Source organism: Oryctolagus cuniculus, chromosome 11, assembly GCF_051225735.1.
Source record: "Oryctolagus cuniculus isolate XC-2025 breed Fujian yellow rabbit chromosome 11, ASM5122573v1, whole genome shotgun sequence".
Classification (NCBI taxonomy): domain Eukaryota; kingdom Metazoa; phylum Chordata; class Mammalia; order Lagomorpha; family Leporidae; genus Oryctolagus; species Oryctolagus cuniculus.
In genome coordinates this window covers 102,149,009-102,171,593 of record NC_142877.1, presented here as the reverse complement: position 1 = coordinate 102,171,593, position 22,585 = coordinate 102,149,009, and the positions used below count along the sequence as shown (strand labels likewise).

General features: G+C 38.3%; 1 protein-coding gene across 24 annotated transcripts in view; it reads left to right on the top strand.

The window, feature by feature from the left end:
- The window catches only part of ANKS1B (ankyrin repeat and sterile alpha motif domain containing 1B), a 1,209,513-nt gene that overhangs the window by 784,368 nt on the left and 402,560 nt on the right, over positions 1-22,585 (top strand). The window contains exon 16 of one of the 24 annotated variants that reach the window (XM_089308842.1): positions 6,391-8,426. The exons of the other annotated variants lie outside the window; for them this stretch is intronic. Within the exon in view, the coding sequence (XP_089164968.1) occupies positions 6,391-6,495 (105 nt within the window). The 3' untranslated portion in view covers positions 6,496-8,426. Of the gene's footprint in view, positions 1-6,390; positions 8,427-22,585 lie in introns of those variants that run through there. 24 annotated transcript variants of the gene reach the window in all.

Below are 22,585 nucleotides of genomic sequence, written 5' to 3'. Positions count from 1 at the left end.
TAAGTATGTCGATGGACTTCTGAACCCTGGTCTACACGCAGTCTAAACCTGGTGTGTGCAAACTTCCCACCGTGATGCATATAGGTGAGGAAGCAGGGTAGGAAGGTGTGCAGACCGACAATCCAGCGTCTTGATCATTTCCATACCTCCCCCAGTGCTCATCAGCTCCCCTTGTTAAGCTACGTCACAACCCTTATTATCTTCCCTTGCCTTTAAGTTCCTATCACACATATCACTGATTCCCGGGTTTAGAGAGACCTTCACAATATAGGCATATAGCACAATCTTGGTTTACAGGAATAATGCATCTCTGTTCCTAAATAAAATGCTGGAGTTGACACTGCAGCTCACTAATACCAGACTGATATACTGACTGCTAGTCAGGTCTTTTTATTTCCACCTGATATTATTTTTTTCCAAGATTGATTTGACTATTGTAAATTTGAAGATTATTAAAAATTTAAACTGCTCCTTCTCTAAAATTGTACATGTCCAATAGTTTTTAAAAATATATAAATACTGAAAAATATGAGCTCTAAGTAATTGCATGCATAGATCCTCTTATGAGCTTTCTGTTATTTTATTTTTTATGATGAGCTATTCAGCTACTGCTGTTTTTCTTGTATTCATCAAGCACTGTCACTCATTAAATAGACAAGATATTGTGGGTATTGAAATAGGAAAAAAGTGAAAGTTCTTGAAGTGCTGTGAAGTCTTGGGAAACCAAGCAGGTTTAGGACAGACCAAGTATGCTGAACATATGGCACTAAGAATTAGAGGAATTATCAAACAATGAAAATATTTCCATAACTATTTATGTTTACTGCACATCTCTGTGTGACTTATTCTTTCCTGTGTCTCTACTCAAAATGGGGCTTTTGCATTCCCACCCTCAAACCCTTGTCCAGATTTATTCTGGTCCCATAAGAAGTTAGGTCTTTGGGTTCCCTGAATCATTTGACCGTACTGAAAAACTTTAATTCAGCTAAATTTTCTTCTGAATGTTAAACAGTTATAAGTAAATATAATCCTTTTTCAAAAGCCTCAAACTGAAAGGTTAATAAAACATCAAACATGTTTTAAACAAACATTTGGGGAGAGATCATTAAAAAAAAATCTATGAGTAAATTATGTACAAGGACTACAAAATGTATCTGAAATGTAAAATGCTGGACAAATGTGACAAAGGTCTAGTAGACTATTGTCTCCCTATTAAGTTCTAAGTATTATGTATAATTTTCCAGAAAATAAGAAGACATTGTAAATTTAGATTAGCCAATCAAGTACAAGTACTTTCTTCATGAGATTGACTTTAGAATAAAAATAACATTTTGATTTATTATTTAGAGGAGTTAATTAATTATAAAAATGCAGTAAATCACAAAACCTTGTTATCGATTGGTGGTTTACATGCTGTTATACACCATTTATTTGCCACTAGTAACAGAAGATGTGAATGACTACCTTTATAAAAATATTTATTGATCTCCATAAATCTTATTTATTTAATTCTGAACTTAATTAAAGTATAATAATATGATTGTCTAACTTTAAGAACCAGATTTCATTAACGTGGTGATAAATGTTAGACTTGCTTGATCTTCAGTCGGTATCATATTCTAGCTTTTGTTTTTCTTGAAGCACATTCTGACCTGCATTTATTCATCCTGTTGCCTAAGCAACAGGCACCACACTCCTATTAACTATGATGTGCTACAGGTCTTATTAGCTTTTTAGAGCAAGACAGTAGGCATCAAGAGGATATAATTAATGTTGGTTGAAACATCATAGTACATCTATACATAGACATACTCTGTTTAGCAATCATTCTCGGGAGTTAATTTTTCTTTAATCAGTATTTCATTAATGAGTGTGAGTTTAAAGGGTTCATATGAATAACTTTCAAAGTATTTATTTAAAGCTTAAAATTTTTTTTTGCTAAATCTATTCTATATACCTTCATATTAAAACATGATATACAGATGATTTATCTATGTGGTTATGATTTACTTTAATAAAGATTATTTACATCCATTCCTAGATGTAAGTTAGAAAAAAAAAAGGACCTTTATTTGTTTTAAAATATCTTTCAATTATTGCTACTCTTTCAGGCTTTTAATACTTATCCTTGATTTTACAGATGTATGAATTTCTCATATCTTAAAGTCAAAATTCTGAATTTTTAACATTTGAATTATAGTTTGCATAATAATTATGAACACAGTTATTCCCTTTGGTATCCTTAAAAATGTAAAATAACCAGATGTTGGTACAATCAAAGAATAATTGCGAAAGTTTATCAGGTCATCAGACTTTAGGAAAATGTCATTTATGTTGAAATCCAAAGCCCCTTTCACAAAAGAATCCTGTGTCTGAGGGCTTCCCTGGGTCCCCTCTGCCTGTTCATCCTTTCGGAAGCCAGACCCCAATGCTCCTGTCCTGCTTAGGCAGGGACTTCCTAGCCTTTGGGATTGCTACGGTGGTTCTCTGACACCACATTCACTTTCCCTGCATTTCCAACATGCAGCATGTGTCTATGTTTCAACATTACTCTTTTCCTCCAGGTAGTTTAGGCACGGAGGGATTACTATAGAAAATACACATGCTTATCTATTTATTATATTGTTTTACCTTCATATTTCTTTTTTCAAGTATGATGACTGCTTCTTAAATTTAAACCTCAAGGCTATCTGTTCCTGTCTCGATGACTTTGCTCACTTGGCCACTCTCCCAGTATCTCCTGGATGGCTATTTCTTTTCCTTCCTCTCTTTTATCCTTAAAAATCTAACTCAATTCCTGCCTTCTTTAAGTAGCTTTCCTCAATGACTCCAGTCCATGGCAGACTCTTTTCTTTGAACTCATGCAGTAGTTACATTTGCTAGGAAATTTTGGTATGTCTCCATTATTCTCTCTAGAATTAGGAGTTATGGTTTTACTTGTGTATGTGGACACTTGAAAAGGTACATGGGAAATGCTATTAAAGGGTAACTTTATTTCCGTGCAAAAATTTCGAAATCCCTGCACAATGGAATTTTCAAATAGTTCATGAAAATTGCTGGGAAAAAAGTGCATGTCTTTCAAAAAATTTTTGGCAGAAAACAAACATCATTTAATTCCATTTTCCATGAACTTTTTGAAGTATCCTTGTTATCTTGTCTCCTCACGTAAACTGGAAACTTCTTAAGTCCAAGTTATGTTTATTCAAGTTCCTTACCTTTTTCACAACTCCTAGTGTAGTGCTATATTCACAGAAGTCAGCAAGTGAAAACACAAATGTGCAGGAGATATAGTTTCAGATGGACCTCCGGGTTCATTTTTTAAACTGAAAGCTTTGTTTTGCCATTAGGAAACCAGAGCATTATTACTCTTCACTCATTCGTATGGCACTCACTCCTTAAATATATTCTATGTGCTAGGGACACTGTTAAGTACTAGAGATGTAGCAGTGAATGAGATCCTTACCCTCAAGCATGGTATGGCGCTGTTTTTAGACCTGTCATTACTTGGCATGCACATCATACACGTTCCTACCTATCATAGCATGGAGTAAAGGAAGATAAAGATACTGATAGCACCAAAACACTAGCAGTGTTATGGCAGATTTATAGTCATAAGACTGTATTAAGAAGTTTATGTTACCTGGGAGAGTACTGATTCATAGATTCACTATGATAATGAGCTGACAGTTGTATTTGTAAACTCTAACCAAAAAGGAGCAAGAATGAAATTATACTGCTCATTATTGTTAGTATCTTCTGTTGATGTGAGATGATTTGACCATTATTAAAATGTATAAGGTTCAGCCTTCACAGAGTAAGAAATAAAAATAATACTGACAGCCCTATGTGAATTGGCATTTTTGTACACTTGAGTGGTTAATATTCATAAAGGATTTGCTGAAGGTCAAAGTGAATAATACCTATTAGATACTGAAGTAGAACCACAGTGCTCTTGGAAGCCATCCATTTGAACAAAGAATTTGAGCAAGATTGAACCTTTTAGCTGCATATTTATTCAAAACTTTTTCTTCCCATTTTTGTGGTGCATTTTACATGGTAACAGACGTACATCTCTTTTCCATTTTTTTCTGTAATAAGACTAAGATTTGAAGTTGACCAGATAAAATGATTTTTAGTATCTTAGTTGCGTATCATGATCCATGTCAGTTAAACTTATGAAGTAGAAAATATATTGTTCCTAAAGGGTAAGAATTATCACCCCTTGATGATTTCTTGTTCAAAGCTTTAGGAAAATTTCATGAAGTTACCAAGATTTAAAGATGCAGAGAAAAATACCTGCCACACTCCCTACGCCTTCCTGTTTCTGAAACAGGCTAGATTCTGAGTTGAGTGGGTGGCTTCATATTGAAAATGCAGTTATAATTTTCTAAACTCATTTAGGCCAGTACTTACAAAACCCATTTTTGCAGAGGGGAAGAATACCCACATAATTTCTTTAACCACTGGCATTTAAAAGCTGTTGGTATCTAAAAGTCAAAACCAAAAGGGAATCATTCGTTGTCTGGACCATAGCTTAATTATAAATATAATAGGCAGCATCCCCACTGTGATGTGAGACAACTAAAGTAAGACTTCTCATTTCCACTGTCTCACTTCTCTATGATTCAGTTCACTCATCTGTAAAATCAGTCTAATGAGGGATTAGAAGAAATGTTCTTTGGGGTTGTTATTTAATATTTTAAGCTCTTTAAAGATGCAGGGTACAACATTGGTGCTGGCAGAGCTATTAATTGTACTTGTATATCCCATTAGCCTCGAAAGGATACTGATTGCTTGTGCAGCAAAATGTTAGAAATGAGGGCATGTGCAGGAATGACCATGTTGGAAATGGCTTTCAGAGAAGATATTAACCATGATTCTAATCTGGTGATAGAAAAGAGCCCTTTCGTCCAACCGGAAGTTACTCTGATTAAATTTTCAAGCATTAAAATATGTTGCCCATTTTCCAATAATGCAGTAATATAACTCCCATTACTTACTAACGCTCACATGAATTGGTCTTCAATTTGGTCTTGCAGTATATTTGCATAATTTGATCTCGAGTATTGCTTTAAATGACCAGATATTTAGGATGAGGGATTTACCTCATGAGTCAGAAAACTTGCTAAAACTGCTGAATTACAGACTAAATTTAAGAAATTCAGCCACAATTGTATTTCTTTTATCCTTTTGAAGGACAAATCCCTCAAACAAGTATTCAATGGCAATGACCTCATTTCCTCACTTGCAGTCACTTCTTTAACCTCCTTATAGTCCTGTCTTGCTTTCCAATTGTTCTGCAAAAATGTTCTTTTAAGTCAACCATGATCTGCTTCATGCCACCCATTTTATTCCCTCCCTCATTTCTCTTTTCCTTTTTGGCAATATCTGATGTTCCCTACCCACTGATTGTTATTTGTTCCCTATTCAGATTCCATGACATGACACTGTCCTTTGTAACACCCCTTTCTTCCTAATCCTCCTTGTACCTTTGAATGTGAGTAGTGTTCTCCTCTCCCTCCCTTTGGGAGATTATTGGTTCTCACAGATCCATGTCTGTTTTCTAAGCTGGTTTCCACTGCTGTCCAGCTACTCAATACATATTTTCATATACATGTATTCATGCAAAGGATTTAGCACAGATCTGGCATAGAGTAAGTGTCCAAAAATATAAACTATCCCTGCAGCCAGAGTGCTCTTTCTAAAGCACACATTTGCTTAAGAACTCACTACTTTGCAATAGTCCTTCAAAAGTTCTCCATTACCTATGCGAGGTTAGAAGACACTTCCAAAATCTTTAGTATGACCATCATAGTTAAGTTCCTTTATGACTGGTCCCAACTTATTTTCCATTTTTATCTCTTTGCAATAGGAGCTGCATGTTTTTCCTTCATTGCCTGGCTTTTGCATATGCTACTGTCTGCCAAGAACAATCTTCCTTTCTCTCTTAACTCCTTTTTATCCTTTAGCTCTTAGCCTACTTGTCAGTTCTTTTAGCTGTAAATCCTTTTCTGACCCTTCAAATATGAGTTTGGAATGCTCTTTCTGTAGTAGCCTTTCTTAAAACCACCATTCTTCTACCCCTACTACCTTTGCTGTACAGAAACACTAAAACAAGGGTTGGCAAACTTTTTCTGTAAAGAGCCAGATGATAAATATTTTAGACTTTGCAAGCTGCATCATCTCTATTGAAACTATTCATCTTTGCTATTATAGCACAAAAGCAGCTACAGACAACATGTAGATGAATGGTGAAGCTGTGTTCCAATAAAACTTTATTTATAAAAAACAAATGTGGTCAGTGGGCCATAGTTTGCTGCCCCTACTCTCAGTTTTGAGTTGCTTAGGAGTTAAAAACATTCTTTGATCCAGCACATGATTTTTACACAGGAAATGCTCAGTGAAAGGAAGAGGAAGAAAACAGGGAAGAAGGATGGAAGAAGAAGAAGAGAGTGGGAGAAAAGAAGTAAGGGAATTTGGCAGGTGGCTCCATGAAGGTTTTCTGAAGGCCCATTTGTTTTCAAGAGAACCCAGCCAATAGCTGAGGACATTCAGAGCAAGATCCAGCCTTCAGGAATCTGGCAGGAGCGAGGGAATGTGCGTCTCTAACCGAGAAGACTGGAGTGTATTTTCGGCAAGGGAACTGCACAGGCTTGGGAACTAGAAAAACACAGCTGCAGAGGAAACCTGTTGTTCCCTCTGTTGGAATCCCTTTCTATTCCTCCTTCACCTAATTGTGTAGCATTGTTCATGAATCAGCTTAAGCTCCATTTCCTCCAGGAGTTTTCCAAAAATCGTTCTGTCATCTGGCTAACAAAACTACCCCTTCTCTCTGTACCCAGAGCACCCCGTTCGTAGCACTGTGCTAATCCTTATTATATCGCCTTGCAATTCTTTATCAGTTCAGATGTCTGCTTCCCACCCTAGGAAGTGAGTTCCTTAGCGGCAGAGATTGGCTCTTGTTTATTTTTATATTCCTAAAGCTTAGCACAGTGCTTGGCATGTCGTAGCTTCTGAATAACTATTGATTGAGTTGAACTTTTAAATTCCGTACAGTTTCCTATAATCCCAGGTAGTTCTCAGCAATTCGTCGGTGTTAGTATCTCTGTAATGATAAATGAAGAGTATAAAACTCAACAAGGTTTAAAAAAATGCTAGCAGAGCCTGAATTTCTAAACCGCTATGACCTGAATTGCTCAATTCAGTAAAACACAATTTCATCACTCCTACGTTCCCTTATTCAGCAATTATTTCCTGAGTCACTGTTTTATTGCAGGCGTTAAAGAAGACACTAGCCTTGCCCTTGAAGTGCTCCCAATTTGTCACAAACTGGTCCTTTGAGAGGCTTGTTTATCTTATCTTTTCACCCTAACTTGTCTTCTTATCTTTCCACCTCCTCCCCACTACTTCTTAAAAGACCTCTGCTTTAACCAGACCAGAATTTTCCAACTCTATAGTTCACCTCCTCCCTTGTTGCCTACTCAAGAAAGGCCCTGGCCCACCTGCCTGTTCCAGCGAGCTTTCCCTTACTGATGTAGACCTTGCTCACTTCTCCAGCTTCATCTTTTCCCCTGCTTAACTTCTTGCCACGTTGTATTACTTATAGTCCTACAACTACACCACGCCAGTTCACACATCCTTGTACTCATTGTGTCTTGTGGCGTCTTCTCTACTCAGAATACACCCTTCTTGCAAACATTCTCAGCCTGGGTAGTTATTACTTCAAAAACCTGACTCTAAGGTCCTTTCTGGTCAACCTTCAACCGGTTCTTTGGTAGTGTTCACTGTCCTTCACTGGTCTCCCATGGTACCCTATGTACCTCTTTAGAGCAGGCTTATCATACAAAGCTGACGTATCAGCTTTATCTAACTCACCCCCAGAGAGTAAGGACAATCCCTGTTCAGCGTTATCTTTCCAAGCACTAGCAAATATTAAATCCTCATATTAGCTTCCTAGCATTGCCATAATAAACTACCACAAACTAGGCAGCTTAAACACTAGAAAGGCATTTTCCCATAGTTTTGGAGCCTGGAAGTCTGAAATCAAGGGCTGATTCTACCGAGGGCTGTGAAGGTAGGATGTGTTCTGGGCCCATCTCCCAGCTTGCCATGGCCATGTTCTTCTTGTGTTTTCACATTGTCTCCCCTCTGTGCTTATTTGTGCCCAAATTTCCTCTTCTTAGAAGGGGACAAATAACATAGGATTAAATTCTACCCTAATGACCTCATTTTAAACTTATTACCTCGGTAAAAAGCACATCTCCAAATAAGGCCACATTCTGAGGCAGTAGAGTTTAGGACTTCAGTGTGTAAAGTTGACGGTGACAAAATTCAGCTCCTAACGGTCCTCAATAAATGTGTGTGCATGTATGTCCTTTGTTTATTATCCCTCACAGTACCAAACACAGTCCATTACAACCACTCAATAAACATTTGGTTAATTAAATTAAACTCATTCTACTTAAGACTTGCTGAGAATATGATGTTTGTCTTTCATTGGTGAGAAGTGAAATCTTTTCTGATAACTTGCAGTTTTCCATGCAAGGGTAGTCATGGACAAGCTCACATGGCCATCTAACATGGAGTACTAGCAGAACCAGACCTGAGAAATTCCTATCCCAAAAGCATTCTCATTTTATTTTGAAGCCTCTGTTGGCCCCTAAATATATCACATTTATAAGAAATACTAATTTGTTTGGCATTCTTACAGTTGATAACTATTTGATGGAAGAGCCACAAGGAAATAGATGATTAGCAAATAACTTTTTTTTTTAATTTATTTGGCAGGTAGAGTTATAGACAGTGAGAGAGAGAGAGAGAAAGGTCTTCCTTCCGTTGGTTCCCCCAAAATGGCCGCTACGACAAGCGCTGCACTGATCCGAAGCCAGGAGCCAGGTGCTTCTTCCTGGTCTCCCATGTTGGGGCAGGGGCCCAAGCACTTGGGCCATCCTCCACTGCCTTCCCGGGCCACAGCAGAGAGCTGGACTGGAAAAGGAGCAACCAAGACTAGAACCTGGCACCCATATGGGATGCCGGCACCACAGGCGGAGGATTAACCAAGTGAGCCATGGCGCCGGCCCCCAAATAACATTTTATAGAAAAGAAAGCAAAGCATATACAATTTAACAATATAACTATTATTTATTGAGAACTTGTTGATATAATTTTTACATACATTATTTTCCCATAAATGTTAGAAAATATATAGAATTATTCCATTTTTATAAATGACACTATTTAGTTGCAGAGAGATTAAATATATGGCCCAAAGTGCTCAAGATTGAAAAGTTTTTTCTAAGAATTTCTTGAGAGAAAAAATCTGAGTCAGCCAAGAAAGATCTGAATCAGGACAAATAGAAGTTTAGGAGGGTGTGGATTCAGAGGAGTGCTGAGAAGAGAAGTGAGAAAGGAGGAAGAATTCACCTGGTGCAGATATTAGCCAGACCCAACTAAAGGAAGTTTCTCCCATTCACAGGGTTATAAACACAGAGATGAACTTCTAGGTCAAGTTTGTCCTCAGATAGCGGGATATTCTGAGTGGGGCCATTTCAGGCATAAGGGAGATACTGCATCAAGCAATAGCAATATTCATGGAAGACATGATTTTTTTCTTCTGTTTAAACCTTTATCAAATATGATGAGTTGTCATGATGAACCACCACAAATTTTTATCCACAAGAAAATCAGGCTAATGAGACATGAATAGCTCGCAGGTCCTTGCATCCAGCCCCTACTTAATCTCAGCTTGCCCACACTAGACTGTGTGTACCTTGCATATCATAAGCGCAGGGAGCTTATTCATAAGAACATATGAAGAAAATAATACTGAAAAACAAGAATCCTTCTGACTGTATGTGTGAATTATAGAGGTATATTAAGGAGGATGAAAGATAAAACTAATAATTAATATAGGCCTCTGAAGATGAGGTCACTGTTTTTTTGCCCCTTGAATCCACAGAACTAAATTTCAGATTGTCTTAATTTTACCTGCTTTTGAACTGAGCAATGATAGTCAGGATTTATATCCAAAGCATTGTTGAACATCTTGAGTCTATAAGCCAATGTCTACTTAGATGGCTGGTGAGAAGAGTTAAGTTTTTTCTGCCAGAACTTTAAAGGATTTCTTGGAATTCGAGGCCTAGACATGAAAGTATCTCAAGTTTACTTGACAGGAGTTATATTTAACATTCTTTTGTAAGAAAAGAGTATTCCTGTAAAGAGGGAACTGGATATTTAACATACATCAATCCTGTATAGCAATATAGTCTATCTGTTAGCTCAGGAAAAGTGAACAGGAATGTTGAGGCCAGCAAGCTGCAACTCCAAAGTCCCTCACTCTTTCAAAAGGAAGCAGCAAAAGATCGTTCACACCAATTTGGCTATTTAACAACTACTGAATAAATAACAAAGAAGTTCTTTTATGAACGAGATGGATAAAAGGCTTGTCATATAATCAAAATATTGAATTTCTTGACTCCTTAGTAAGTAATTGTGATATAGTGAAGTGAAAAGCATCATATTAAATTCTTATTGCCTTTTATAGCTTTAAAAACTCTTCCACCTATATTATCTCAATTAATTTGGGAAACAAAAGAAATAAGTGTCATACTTAGCTGTAGCATAAATGGTGTGTGACATTGGGTAAGTCTTCTCTACAGTCTCTGAAAAAGTTCAGATACAACCTGATTTATTTTCTAAACCTCCCCTCAATTCTCTGTCTTCAGAAAATACTCACTCTGCTTTACAACCAGAGTTTTAGGAAAATTCCTTCACCTGCTGGCTTGTCCTTCAGCTCAATACAGTCAGCTTTTAATACCAATGGCCTCTGTCATAATTTTGAAATTATTTACAAATAATGACCGGTGAACTCCTTATTGCTAAATATAGCACTCTTCTCTCAGTCTTTATTTACCTGATCTTTCTGTGGTCTGTGGTGCTACCAACTACTGTTTTCCTCGTTGTCTTCTCCTCTCTTGCTATCTCCTGCTCCCCGCTTTCTGCCTTTATCCCAGGGGGTAACCCTTGACCCTCTTCTCTTATCATATTTACCTTAGGAGACCTCACTGATGCACAACTAAGGCAAAATTTCCTACCTCAGATATGAGGGGTCTTCAAAAAGCTCACAGAAAATGCATATTATGAAAAAACTGTTTATGGATTTCAAAAGTTTATACCAAAATAAACATTTTTTCATTTCATTTTTCACAAATTTTTAAGTGCCCTTGTGAATTCTACCAACTATTCAAACACAAAGTGTCTAAAAGTGAAATTCTCTTTTCCCCAAAACTTGCTCCATGGGTAAGTCATCAATTGGATAGAATGCTGATGAGAGATCAAATGAGATGAGACTACAAAGGTAGCCACTAGATTTGCAACACAGATGCCAATAAGCACTTGACAAAAGCATATTCCAGGAAATAACAACTGCAAAAGCTGTACTGCATTGGGTGGAAGGAGTGGTGAAGCAGATTTACTATTGAAAAGTTTTTCTGATAATGGGAGCAACAGAAATAAGCCAGTAGAGAGTAGAGTTATCTTTGACCATCAAAAGGAATGACATTGTAGACAGATATTGGAGAAGAAAGAAGGGCTGACTGAAGGAACAAAGGTGAGGGTGGTTGGGATCCAGAGCCAAATGGCGACATTGGCCTTTAATGCAGACATTCCTAATATAAGGAGGAAATATAGAGAGGATGGGGACCATAATGATTTGTATATAAGGTGGTGAGAATATAGAGATATGTTTTATCTAATGGCTTCTGTTCTCTACTGAACTATGAGTTCAAAATGTGAAAGATTTAACAATAGAGAAAATACCAAAATGTCTTCTCGGAAATTGGGAAAGAGAATTAACTATGAAAATAGAATAGGATGATAGGATTATATTGAGGGCTCATTTGAGATTTGTGATCCTAGGGTTCAGCACAGAAAATACCGTTATGCACAACAGGAATTGGAGCAACAATTGCATTTTCAGGCACAGAATTGCTTTTAGAGTCTGACTTCTTCACCTACTTGATGTTAGATTGTGGGCTAGTCACTTAGCCTTCATGAGCACCGGTTTCTCACATGCAGACTGGAGATAGTACCTAACCTACTCACAAGGTTGTGGTAAGAATTACATTAAGGCTAACTGTGTGCTTTCAGTAGGCTATGAATCATGATGATGACAAAAGTGCCTGTTCCATTCAGCTGGCAAACCACTTTGGAATTACTGATTAGCCAGTGTGGGGATGCAATAACACATAGAAATTGCCCTATGGCTTCATTGCTCTTGTCCTCATATTACATTGTATCCAAGGAAAAAGCTTACATGAATTATATAAAAAGCACCAAAATATCCCTAACCCACTTATCTCATTGATCTTATGTGAAATATATCTAAATAGTATTGGGAAGGTAAATCACCTTCATTCACTTTTACTCACCATAGGCCTTGATTAATCAGCTAAATGTACATTGAAAATAACTGAGCCATTCAGGCTTCTAGGCCATGCAGTAGTGCATGCCATTGGCACAACACTGTGGGACTTTCACAGAACTAGAATGCATTTAGTGCTTCTTTAAGAAACATATTCATGGACTCCCACTCGATGCAAAATGTTCCCTTAACTATAGTTGATCAAATCGTGATAATGTACTTATGAGAACATTTGAATACTCAAGGATCCAGTAGGTTTTTTTTTTTCTGAAGAAACACTAACCTAAGCTTATATTCAGAAGACTATGAGGAATATTAACATTTAAAAATACAAATCGATGTGTTTGAAATCTGCAACGTTTATCTTTTAACTTAAGGTGTTGACAGTCTTAAGGAGGAAGTACATAAGCCTTTGTAAAGAGGTTCTCAGGAAAATGTTTATGAATAGATTTCTGGGAGATGTATCCATTTTTTCCTAAGGGAATACCTATTGAGTACTTACTATGCTCATCTAACTGTGCTGATTGTGGTAAGGATACAGAAGGGCATAATACAGAATCTGCTTAAGATCCCACAGTTCATTCAGAGCGCTAAGACTAGCAAACCTAATGGCTAAGCAACAGTATTCTTTCAAATAGCAATAAAGGTCAACAGTGCAAGTGTTTTCACAGCATAGCATGTGACTGTCAGAGAAATGGTTGTTGTAAATCTGTGACTGATTATGACTGAGAAGAAAGAGATAGCTATGAGTTGGATTAATCATGGAAGACTCTCTGAGGAAAATGGACTTGTGTAGAATTTGTTTGAATACTGAGGAGTGAAAAATATAGTATTAGATGGAATCATAAGCAAAGCTGGTAGATGTCAAAACACATGGAGTGTCCAAAGAATGAAGGAGATACTGATCTGGTGATGATCTCTAGGGCTCATGGAATGCCTCTGTGAATGAAAGTGTTACCTGTCTTGTGAAGTCGTGGTTCAGACACGCACATAGCCATATGGAAGGACAGTGTAATGACCCATCACTGTGCCCAGATAGGCTCACCCAGATGGCAGCACACATGTGCACATTACACACGCAGAAAACAAAGGAAGATGTGCTTGGAGGCATCTGCTTGAGCCTGATTAACCATTTTCAGATAATGCTGAAGAAAACAAAGTTCCTTGAGTTATATTAGGAGTTTCTTCAATCAGTCCTGTCACCTGAAGGGCTAGTATACTGTCTCAGTATCAACAGCAACTCTGTTATCAATCATTCCTTATCATAGGGAATATCCTATTCTCCAGAGGCAAATTTGGTCACCTGTTAGAGCCTTCATTTCTCTAAAGATATTCACCACTCTCAGTCACCAGCAGATAAAGCGATCACCCTTGCTGTCATCTGGGAACCATGACCACTGCCAAAAACAATGATCAGCCCTCGCATCAATGAAACTCTGCTTGTCTGAAATGTTCCCAGCATTCAGATGAAGAAACATTTGCTTAAGTTGCCACTTTTGTGTGCCTCATGTCATGCCTAGGCTCTTAAATACAACGATTTGTTGTTGATGATGATGATGGTGATGATAGTGGTGATGAAGAAAAAGAACCATTCTATTGTGTGTATACCCCAAGCACCACTATTCTTGAGTGTTTTACATGTATTAACCATTTTAACTACTATAGAATCATAATATACCCCATCCCTTCTCCCAAGAAGCTTATAATCTATTGGAGAAACACAGTTACAAATCCTTTCAGCACCACAACTTATTGGAATTGTGATTGAGTGACTCAGGCAAAGCTTCATAGAGGAGCTGAAGTCTATACTAACTCTTGATAGAATGGAAAAAACTACAGGCTGAGAAGGTCTGAAATGATAGGGACCATTTTTCAGGCAAGTGGAACAGTATGGAATTAGTGCAGAGGCATACAAAACAGCAGGGCACATGGAGGGGTTCCTTGAGTCAGGTCCAGTAATGAGCAGGGCTGAGAACAAAAAGAAGTCAACAGAGACAGAGCCAGATGGAAGAAAGGTCAGTTTTTATTCCACTCCCACATGACCCTCCACAGCCCTCTCCATGACTTGAGAATGGATGTGTTTGTTTTTCCATCTTTGGATGTGGGTGAACCCCTGCTTTCCTTCTACTCCTTCCCTCAGCCCCTTTTGGCTTGAAGTGCCTCAAAGAAAGAACATTGCAGGGCCTTCTCTCTGGTCAGCCCACCAGCCCCTTCTAGGGGATTCTCAATGTCAACTGGCTGGCTAATCACCAGCCTGGGGTCATAGGTGATTATCTGTGCTGCCTGACAAGACCAAGAGTCCTGGCATGGTAATTACTTTAGCGGCAGTGGTGATTCTGGTGTCAGAGACCCTGTTAGAAAGTGTTTTATTGACACTAATTCAGAAGACTGTTCTCTAGCACAGTGAAAACAGTGCACTTTGAAAGGCTGTAATCAGAGCTCACCATTTCAGTAGCAGTCTGGAGAGCCAAAGCCTACATGCTGAAAATCAAGGCTCCTCTGCTTCCTGTAACCCCACAACCAAGACAATGACAGCACTAAAAGGAGTCTTCCTCCTTTGTGTCCTCAAGGACACTCTAGGAAATAAGAGCAAGGAAGGGGCTTGGCAAGTGCATGAGTGGCTACCCATTACAGGGTAATTATTTGGCTTCTGACCTCACTGTCTTCCAAAAACATGGTTTACCAAGACATAGGAACAATACCAAGGATAATTTAAACAATGGCACTGTAGCAAGGAAATATGGAGAGTAGGATTGACAGAAAGGAAAGGAGCACACTTTTAAAACAATTATTTGAGAATAATATATAATTTTAACAACAAAACAAACCTACAAATAAACTTAAAATGGAAACAGTTGCCTGCCTTCTGTCTGCTGCCAGCCCCACTCTGCAGAGCAAATGCCTTAAACATTTCTGTACTCAGTCTTCTGTAGTCCTTCCAGTAGGCACTGAATGTCAGCTGAGTGCTTAGTGGCTGATCATCAGCCTGGATTGGAGGTGATTATATGTGCTGTATGTGAGATACCGTAACTCAGTCCTCTATTAACCAACTTCAAATATTCTTTTCTGATGTCCTGGTACAAGAGATAAGGACTTATTTATTCACACCATCATCTCTTTGTCTCCTAGATGCCTCCATAAATATATATGCATACTGAATATTAGCCCACAGACTTAGGTGGGATGAAATATCACATTTTTGTGCATTCTAAATCAACTTAGTTTTTACTCTGTGGCCAAATTAGCATGAAATTCCATTGCCATTGTCCTTGGCTCATCATTGTCCACGCTGGCAGTGACAGTGTGAAGTCCAGTGTTTGTCTCCCTCTGTGCTACTCAGGGGGCAAAAATATCTTTATTGGAGAATAAAAGAAAAAAGCACCCATACTTGGGCTCCTGGAGAGGCTGGATGTTGATGACAAATGATAGTCACACACCATTTACACCAGAAATATGAGTTATCCTAGAACTTCCCTTCTATTTGTGTTTCGTAATTGTTTCACTTTTCTTGCCATTTCTGATTCCATTCCTTTCTCTTGTATTTTCTACCTTAACTTTATACTTTAGATTTCCTGTCTCCATCATACTCTTTTTCTGATGTACTGTCTTCCAGGAACCCCCTCTCCTTGGCCTCCCTGTCCCAAGCTGGACTTGTGCACTGAGATGGCCACACATTCATCATTCTGGGACTCTCTTCATTGCACTCTTGTATTGAATCCACTGTTCCTTGAATGTTTTTGCTCTCTCATTATTTGATTTCTCATATTGCTGGCACATACACCAAAATAACTTTTTAAAAAAGAAATTGCTGAGAGATACATGAAAAGCATATTTCTAAGCCCTAGTGAATCTAAAAATGCCTATATTCTGCCCTCATGGTTGATTAATCTTTTGTTTTAGTTTATAACACAAACTAAACACAGGCTGAATATAATTTTTTGCAGAACTTGGCAGACACAGCTCCTTTGTCCTTTGGTGGCTGATGAGAATCCTGACATTGGTTCCCTTACAGGTGACCTTTTTTTCCCCTCTCTGGAAGTTTTAGTATTTTCTCTTTTTCCTTGGTATCTTGATGTGTCACTAACATGTGACTAAGTGGGTGTCTTTTAAATCCTGTCCCACACTTATTAGGCACTTTAAATATAAAGATCCATTCTGGGAAGTTGTCTTCAGTCATTTGATCATCTCTCTGCTTTCATAGTCTCTGTTCTCCTCCCTGCCCCCCCCTCCCCACCTTTTGTGACTCCTGTTATCGAGATACTGGATCTCTCTGCCATTCCAAAATGTCTTTTCTGCTTTTGCTCATATTCACCATTTATTTTTATTTTTATCTTATATTCTAGGAAATTGCTTTCTATCATTTTTTTATTTTTTTTTAGTATTGGAGCAATAATATTTTTAATTTCTCAAAGCTCTTTGCCCTTCTCTCTTCCTTTTTCATGGCACCCTTCCTTTTTGCTTAGATGCAGTGTTGTTTTGTACCTGTTAGGGATACCAGTTAGAGGTTGGTTGTTCCTATTTTCAAATTCTTAGAATTGTCTCTAGAGTTTATTTTTCTGTGGACTTTACTTCCAACTTTTTTTCTTGGCTACACTATCGTCTACGCCTTAGTGACTGGTAGTTTGGGATATTCTGTTCATATTTCAGGAAGAAGCTATGGAGTGGTGAAGTAGAAGCTGTGTAAACATGAGTACAGCTTTTGACTTGTAGGCTTCGTGTTGCTGTGAGCAGAGTGACTATATAATGATCAGAGTGTCTCAAACACCACCACACTCACTGCTCTGCATTTCTCCAGAAAGCCTTTCTTAAACACCTTATAGAATAAGCCTTGTTGCCTTATAGACATGAGCAGGGAGGGCAAATTGTGTGTGTGTGTGTGTGTGTATATATATATAAGAGCGAGAGAAAATTGTTAGGGGCAGGAGATATTGTGGATAGAGAGGCAACTCATACACAGATCTTCAAATTTCTCCCTTTCTTCTGCTCTCCTTTTCAGTCATAGCCTCCATCCTATTCATTTTCTCAAAATGATACTGAGATGCTTGTGAGCAACTGGGGTCTCTTTTTTTATTCTGAGCCCTCTGCAAACACCCAACCTTAAGCTACCTCTACCCTACTGAATTGATAGAAGGGTAAACACAGGTAAATAAATGAACTGAGTACCTAATTCAAAAACAGAAGCCAGGAGTATAGTCACAAATTCCTTCCTTATTAATTAAATGATAACACATAAGGAAAAAATAGTTGTCTATGAAAGCCAATAGTAGTATCATCAAGCTATGATTTTGAGAATGGATTCTGACTAATTTCAGATCCTAGCAATTTATATTACCTTGGGTAAATTACTTGATGTCTCTGTGTTTCACTTTCCATACATGGAAACAAGCATGGTAATAACTGCACATTAACCCCAGGGGGTTGAGGCAAGCTTTCTGTGAGTCCATCTATGTAAATCACTTGGAACAGCAGGTTGTTATCGTTGCTATTTTGTTTCCAATTTCAGGACAAAGAAGCATGGGGAATTTAGAGCCTCTCGTAATTTGTCATCCTTCTTCTAAAGTAGCAAGGGCACTGCCTAGGGGCATCTCTAGTTGGGCCACAAACTTTTAGCTTTGCTTGCCTTAGGGTTCTGAAGGAAATTATGACACAGACATTCATTGAAAAATAGTGATTGGCTATTATACATATAACTAGCATCTATATCTATATCTAGAATATTATTTTTGCAGGAACCACAAGCTAAGTAGACAGAAGAGATATGAGAAATTATAAGACCAATAGAATAAGAGAAGAAATGCATAAATAGCATAGAAGCCTTCTTAGAAACACAAATGAGAGGTAATTCGAAGGAAAGGGATAGCATCCATTTTTGTGATGAAAGAGCTAGCACTAAATATTGCTATAACAACATATACTTAGGTGCATGTTATAATGACACTGTAACTTCAAGAGACATAGAAAACTGAAATAAATACAGAAAGAACATATAATGATACTTCAATAAGTTTGTAGGAAAGTAGATCAAAAGTTTATTTTGGTACAAAAAAATTTTGAAATCCACATATACAGGGATCTTCAAAACTTTCATGGAAAATGAATATTATGAAAAAAACTATGAATGAATTTCAGAAAAAGTGTGCCCAAATACGCTTCTTTTTTAAGTCCAGTTTTCCATGAACTTGTGTAAGTGTCCTCATATTTAAACAATGCGTAGTTTTCCATAAATTTTCAGTTAAATTTCCAGCTGCAAGCCATATTCTACAACTTCAAACAGTGGTTTAAGAAAAATAGCTTCCATTTCCCCTATGAATGGCCACTTCATATGTGTATTTTTTAGTTGGTTTTCATAAATTTGGGAGAGATCTTAACAACTGAACCTCACTGAGTGAGCAAACAGAGGAACAAACTAAGGCCCAAAGAATACAAGTCATGCCTACTTAATAAGTAGACAGAAATTCATGCACCCAGGTCCATTATTATCCTTCCTTTTGTTTTCTGTGTGGATAGTTATTGGTATTAAGCCCTGCGGAAATCCCCTCTATTCATTGCCTTTCATGACTCATCCTGTAAATAAAATCGTTTACTTCAAATTTTGTACCTACCATAACCAATCAACCACTACAAATAGAATTCCCCATTATTTTCTGTAAGTCTTTCCTATTTCTTCTACCCGGTTTATTTTTCTAACCAAAGTGACTTCTGTTTGCCAGAGCATCTTCCTCCTGAGCCTCATTGTCCTCACTGGGCTGCTTTTCCCCCAACTCTGACCAAGGAACTGCCCCCTCTCCTCATTCCACAGCCTCCAGAGAGGCCCACATTTCACCTCCTCCTCCCAGCCCTAACTCTAGCTTCGGTTCAGCATCTTTGCTTCCCACCAACATCTTCTGTTGCTATAGAAACCAAGTGGCAGTGCTGGAAGGAGGGGGAGTCTTGGAACGCAGTCACTGCTGGCCTGGGTGTGGGAGGGAGATGGTAGGCAGCTGGGGTAGGGGGAAGAGAAGGAGAGTCGAGAAAACACGGATCAGACATGGAGAAGAGGACTTCTCAACTCCCTCTATGAGATCAAGAGAGGCAGGGGGAGAGCAGCCCATCACTGGGCTGGCTTAGCAGCTGCAGCTCTTGGATGGCTGAACAGAAGGAGGCTGAGTAGGCGGCCCCCGTGGTGTTGGAGCCTGGTTCCCAGGCTGCTTGTAATCTGTCCTTAATTTGCCACAAAGGAAGTTAACTTTATGTCGTTAAGAAAAAAGAAGGCTCAGGGGAGCCATCATCACAGAAAATAAATATGTTCCCCTTACAAATGAAGTAACAAGATAATTTACAGCCTCAGAAGATGAGAAGACAGGAAGAAATGGCCTGTATCTAATGAAAAGTTTAAGCTAAAAATTAGGAAAATGAGCATTACAAGAATGGTTGTTGTGCAAAATCAACCAAGACAAAGAAAAGCAGAGTATTTTTCACTGGAAGATAATTTAGTCCATACCTTCTAGAAACTTCTTATTTGCACTTGGCAAAAGACCTGGGACCCTCAGACTTTGCCGTATAATCTGACTAAGGCTTCAGCATCTACTGTGCAATCAGTTTTCTGACAATGGGGAGAAATGACTAAGAAATGGAATTTAAAATTCAGTAAAGTAGAACTGGGAGTGAAAATTTACCTTACTAAGCTCAATGTAACTTAAGGAAGTAGAACAAACGGGACTTATGAAGTTCCATGTGATATAATCCCTCAATTATTTGACCAAGAAGTGTTTACGGAGTGTTTATCCTGTGTCAGGAATGGTACTAGACCCTGGAACCTGAGATGGGTAGGCAGAAAGAAGCAGAAACAAAAGATGAGTGAGAATGAATGGACACTAGTATTCTGTAGCTACCAGCCAGATAGAAGAGATAGACTCTCAAGCGAGTTATAACAATTCAGTACAGTTAAAAGTTTCTAGCACAAACGTACTCCAAGTGCAGTGGTACATCAGGAAATTCATGTTTGACCATGGGAGACAGGCAAGTGTCATGAGATTGACCTTTGAACCACAAGGAGTTGAAGGCATCAGCAAATACAGAAACCCAGAAACAACTTCGGGACAGAGGAAACCACATGTAGCACAAAGCATAAAGACATAATAGGGCAGAACATGTCTAGGAGCTATAGGGATGTTGCTGGGGAGGCTCACTGTTTCTGTGTCAGGAACAGGAGAGAGAAACAAGCATGAAAAGTTATAAGATGAATTAGGGCCGGCACCTCAAATGCCATCCCATAAGGTTTGAACTTCATTCTGTACTAAAATGCTAGAAGCAGCACAGTGTCGTAGCAAGACCTGTGTTATCAGTACTCTGACCTTGGTGGCACTCTAGAGAGTAGAAGGAGTGGGAAGGAGGATTGTAAGCAGTAAGGTCTGTTTGGTGTTGTGAGAAAGTCACTGGCTACAGTGACAGAAGAATCAGAGATCTTATGGCAGAAAAAATGTATAAAGCATGGTAATATTTGACTTTGAAAGTGAGGGAAAAAAAGGAATCAAGGATGACTGAGATTTCTGAGCATAAATTCAGCTCAAGCAAGTGAAACTTCCTTTTACAAAAATATTCATGATGCCACCTAATCTGGATTCACATGCTATTTCTTCAAGAACTGCAAAAGAAAAAAAATCAATTAAATTTTACTCTACCAGCTTCCCTACCAAATGGTTCCTAAATATAAGACTTATCTCTCATGTTTCACAAAGCAAAATCATATGTTAAGGAATAAAAGTAGAACAAATTGCTAAAGATTATTTTTAAAGCCATTAAGCAAATGGCAACCATCCGTGTACATTGATGTGCTGTTTAAACACATCACAGTGTGGCAAATGGCAGAGATCATACATTAGCCTGGGTAAAACTAAAGAATGCATTGCCAAAACTGATATCATATCCAAAAGGTTAAAAAAAGAAAAAAAAAGAATTCTTCTGTCCCTCTAGTTAACCAACACTAAAATTTCAAATTAAATAATGAGCCAATCCATCACTTGTGGTCTATCAAATAATAAATACAGGAATAAGAATAAAAACTGGATGAGTTTTCATTCTATTCATATGTACTGATAAATTTAAATTTTTTACAGTTTTCATTTTTGATGTAGTCATCGCTTAAAATCCCAAAGTCATACTGAATGTCTTTTAAAATATTAAGGAGATAAATGATGATGGATTGTCTTAAGTGGGAAATCAGTGTCATTTTGATAGCTTTTCTGCATATTTAACCAGGCAGTATCACTTTGTGTATCTCCATATGCAAGTTAGTTCAACTCATTTAAAAGTGTGTAACCAGTTTTTAAGCCTTTATCCAGAATGACAACTATACAGAGCATGGCAAGGGTGAGAACCTTCCCCCAGCTCCTCTGTTCCCCATTTTGGTTCTGAATTTGAGCCTACCTCCCACTCAGCACAGTGGGGGACACTGCCTCTCTCCTTGGCCCACGCTCTTGAGGTCAAGCCAAACCTAAAGCAGAATATATTTAACTGTATCTCACCTTCTGTGAGTGCACATCAAATGATCCTTGCTGCTGAGCTAGCCCTGTTGCACTGCCCCACTTCTAGTAGCTGCAGTAGGTTCAGTGTCATCCCTGAGCCTCAGTCTCGCCCCACCCTCCATGCCACATAACACAGTTCTTTTTATCAAAAATTTTAGTTAATAGTCTCCTTTGGCTAAATGACTGACTCCTGCTGCCCACTGACAGATTTGTGTGTTTCTGTCTGGAATCATGAACATTACTCATTGCAGGATTTTTCTATGCCATGTAGGAAGAGAATGTTGTCCTTACACATCCACTTCAATGCTTCTTTATCTCAAGCAGCCAGTTGGAAATGCCAGCTTCAGTGGTGCTCTGCTCTTGCTGTACCCTGCTTGGGCACCATACTTTACCCTTAAACTCGACCTCCTCTATGCACTACAACTCAATCAGTTTGTTGGCACTTGGTTCCATCCTAGTGTGAAGGAGGCCCCCTTTCCCAGCCCTGAAAAAAACCCACAGGATGACTCCCAGAAGAATCAGACATAGGGAGTTCCACTCCAACATCTCAACTCTGAGATACTCTCTCCATTGGCTTTCTCAGTAATCTCTAATTCTATTTCTACAGATTTACTACCACACTGTTGCACTTCTACTAAGCCTAAGAACTTTTCTTGTTTTC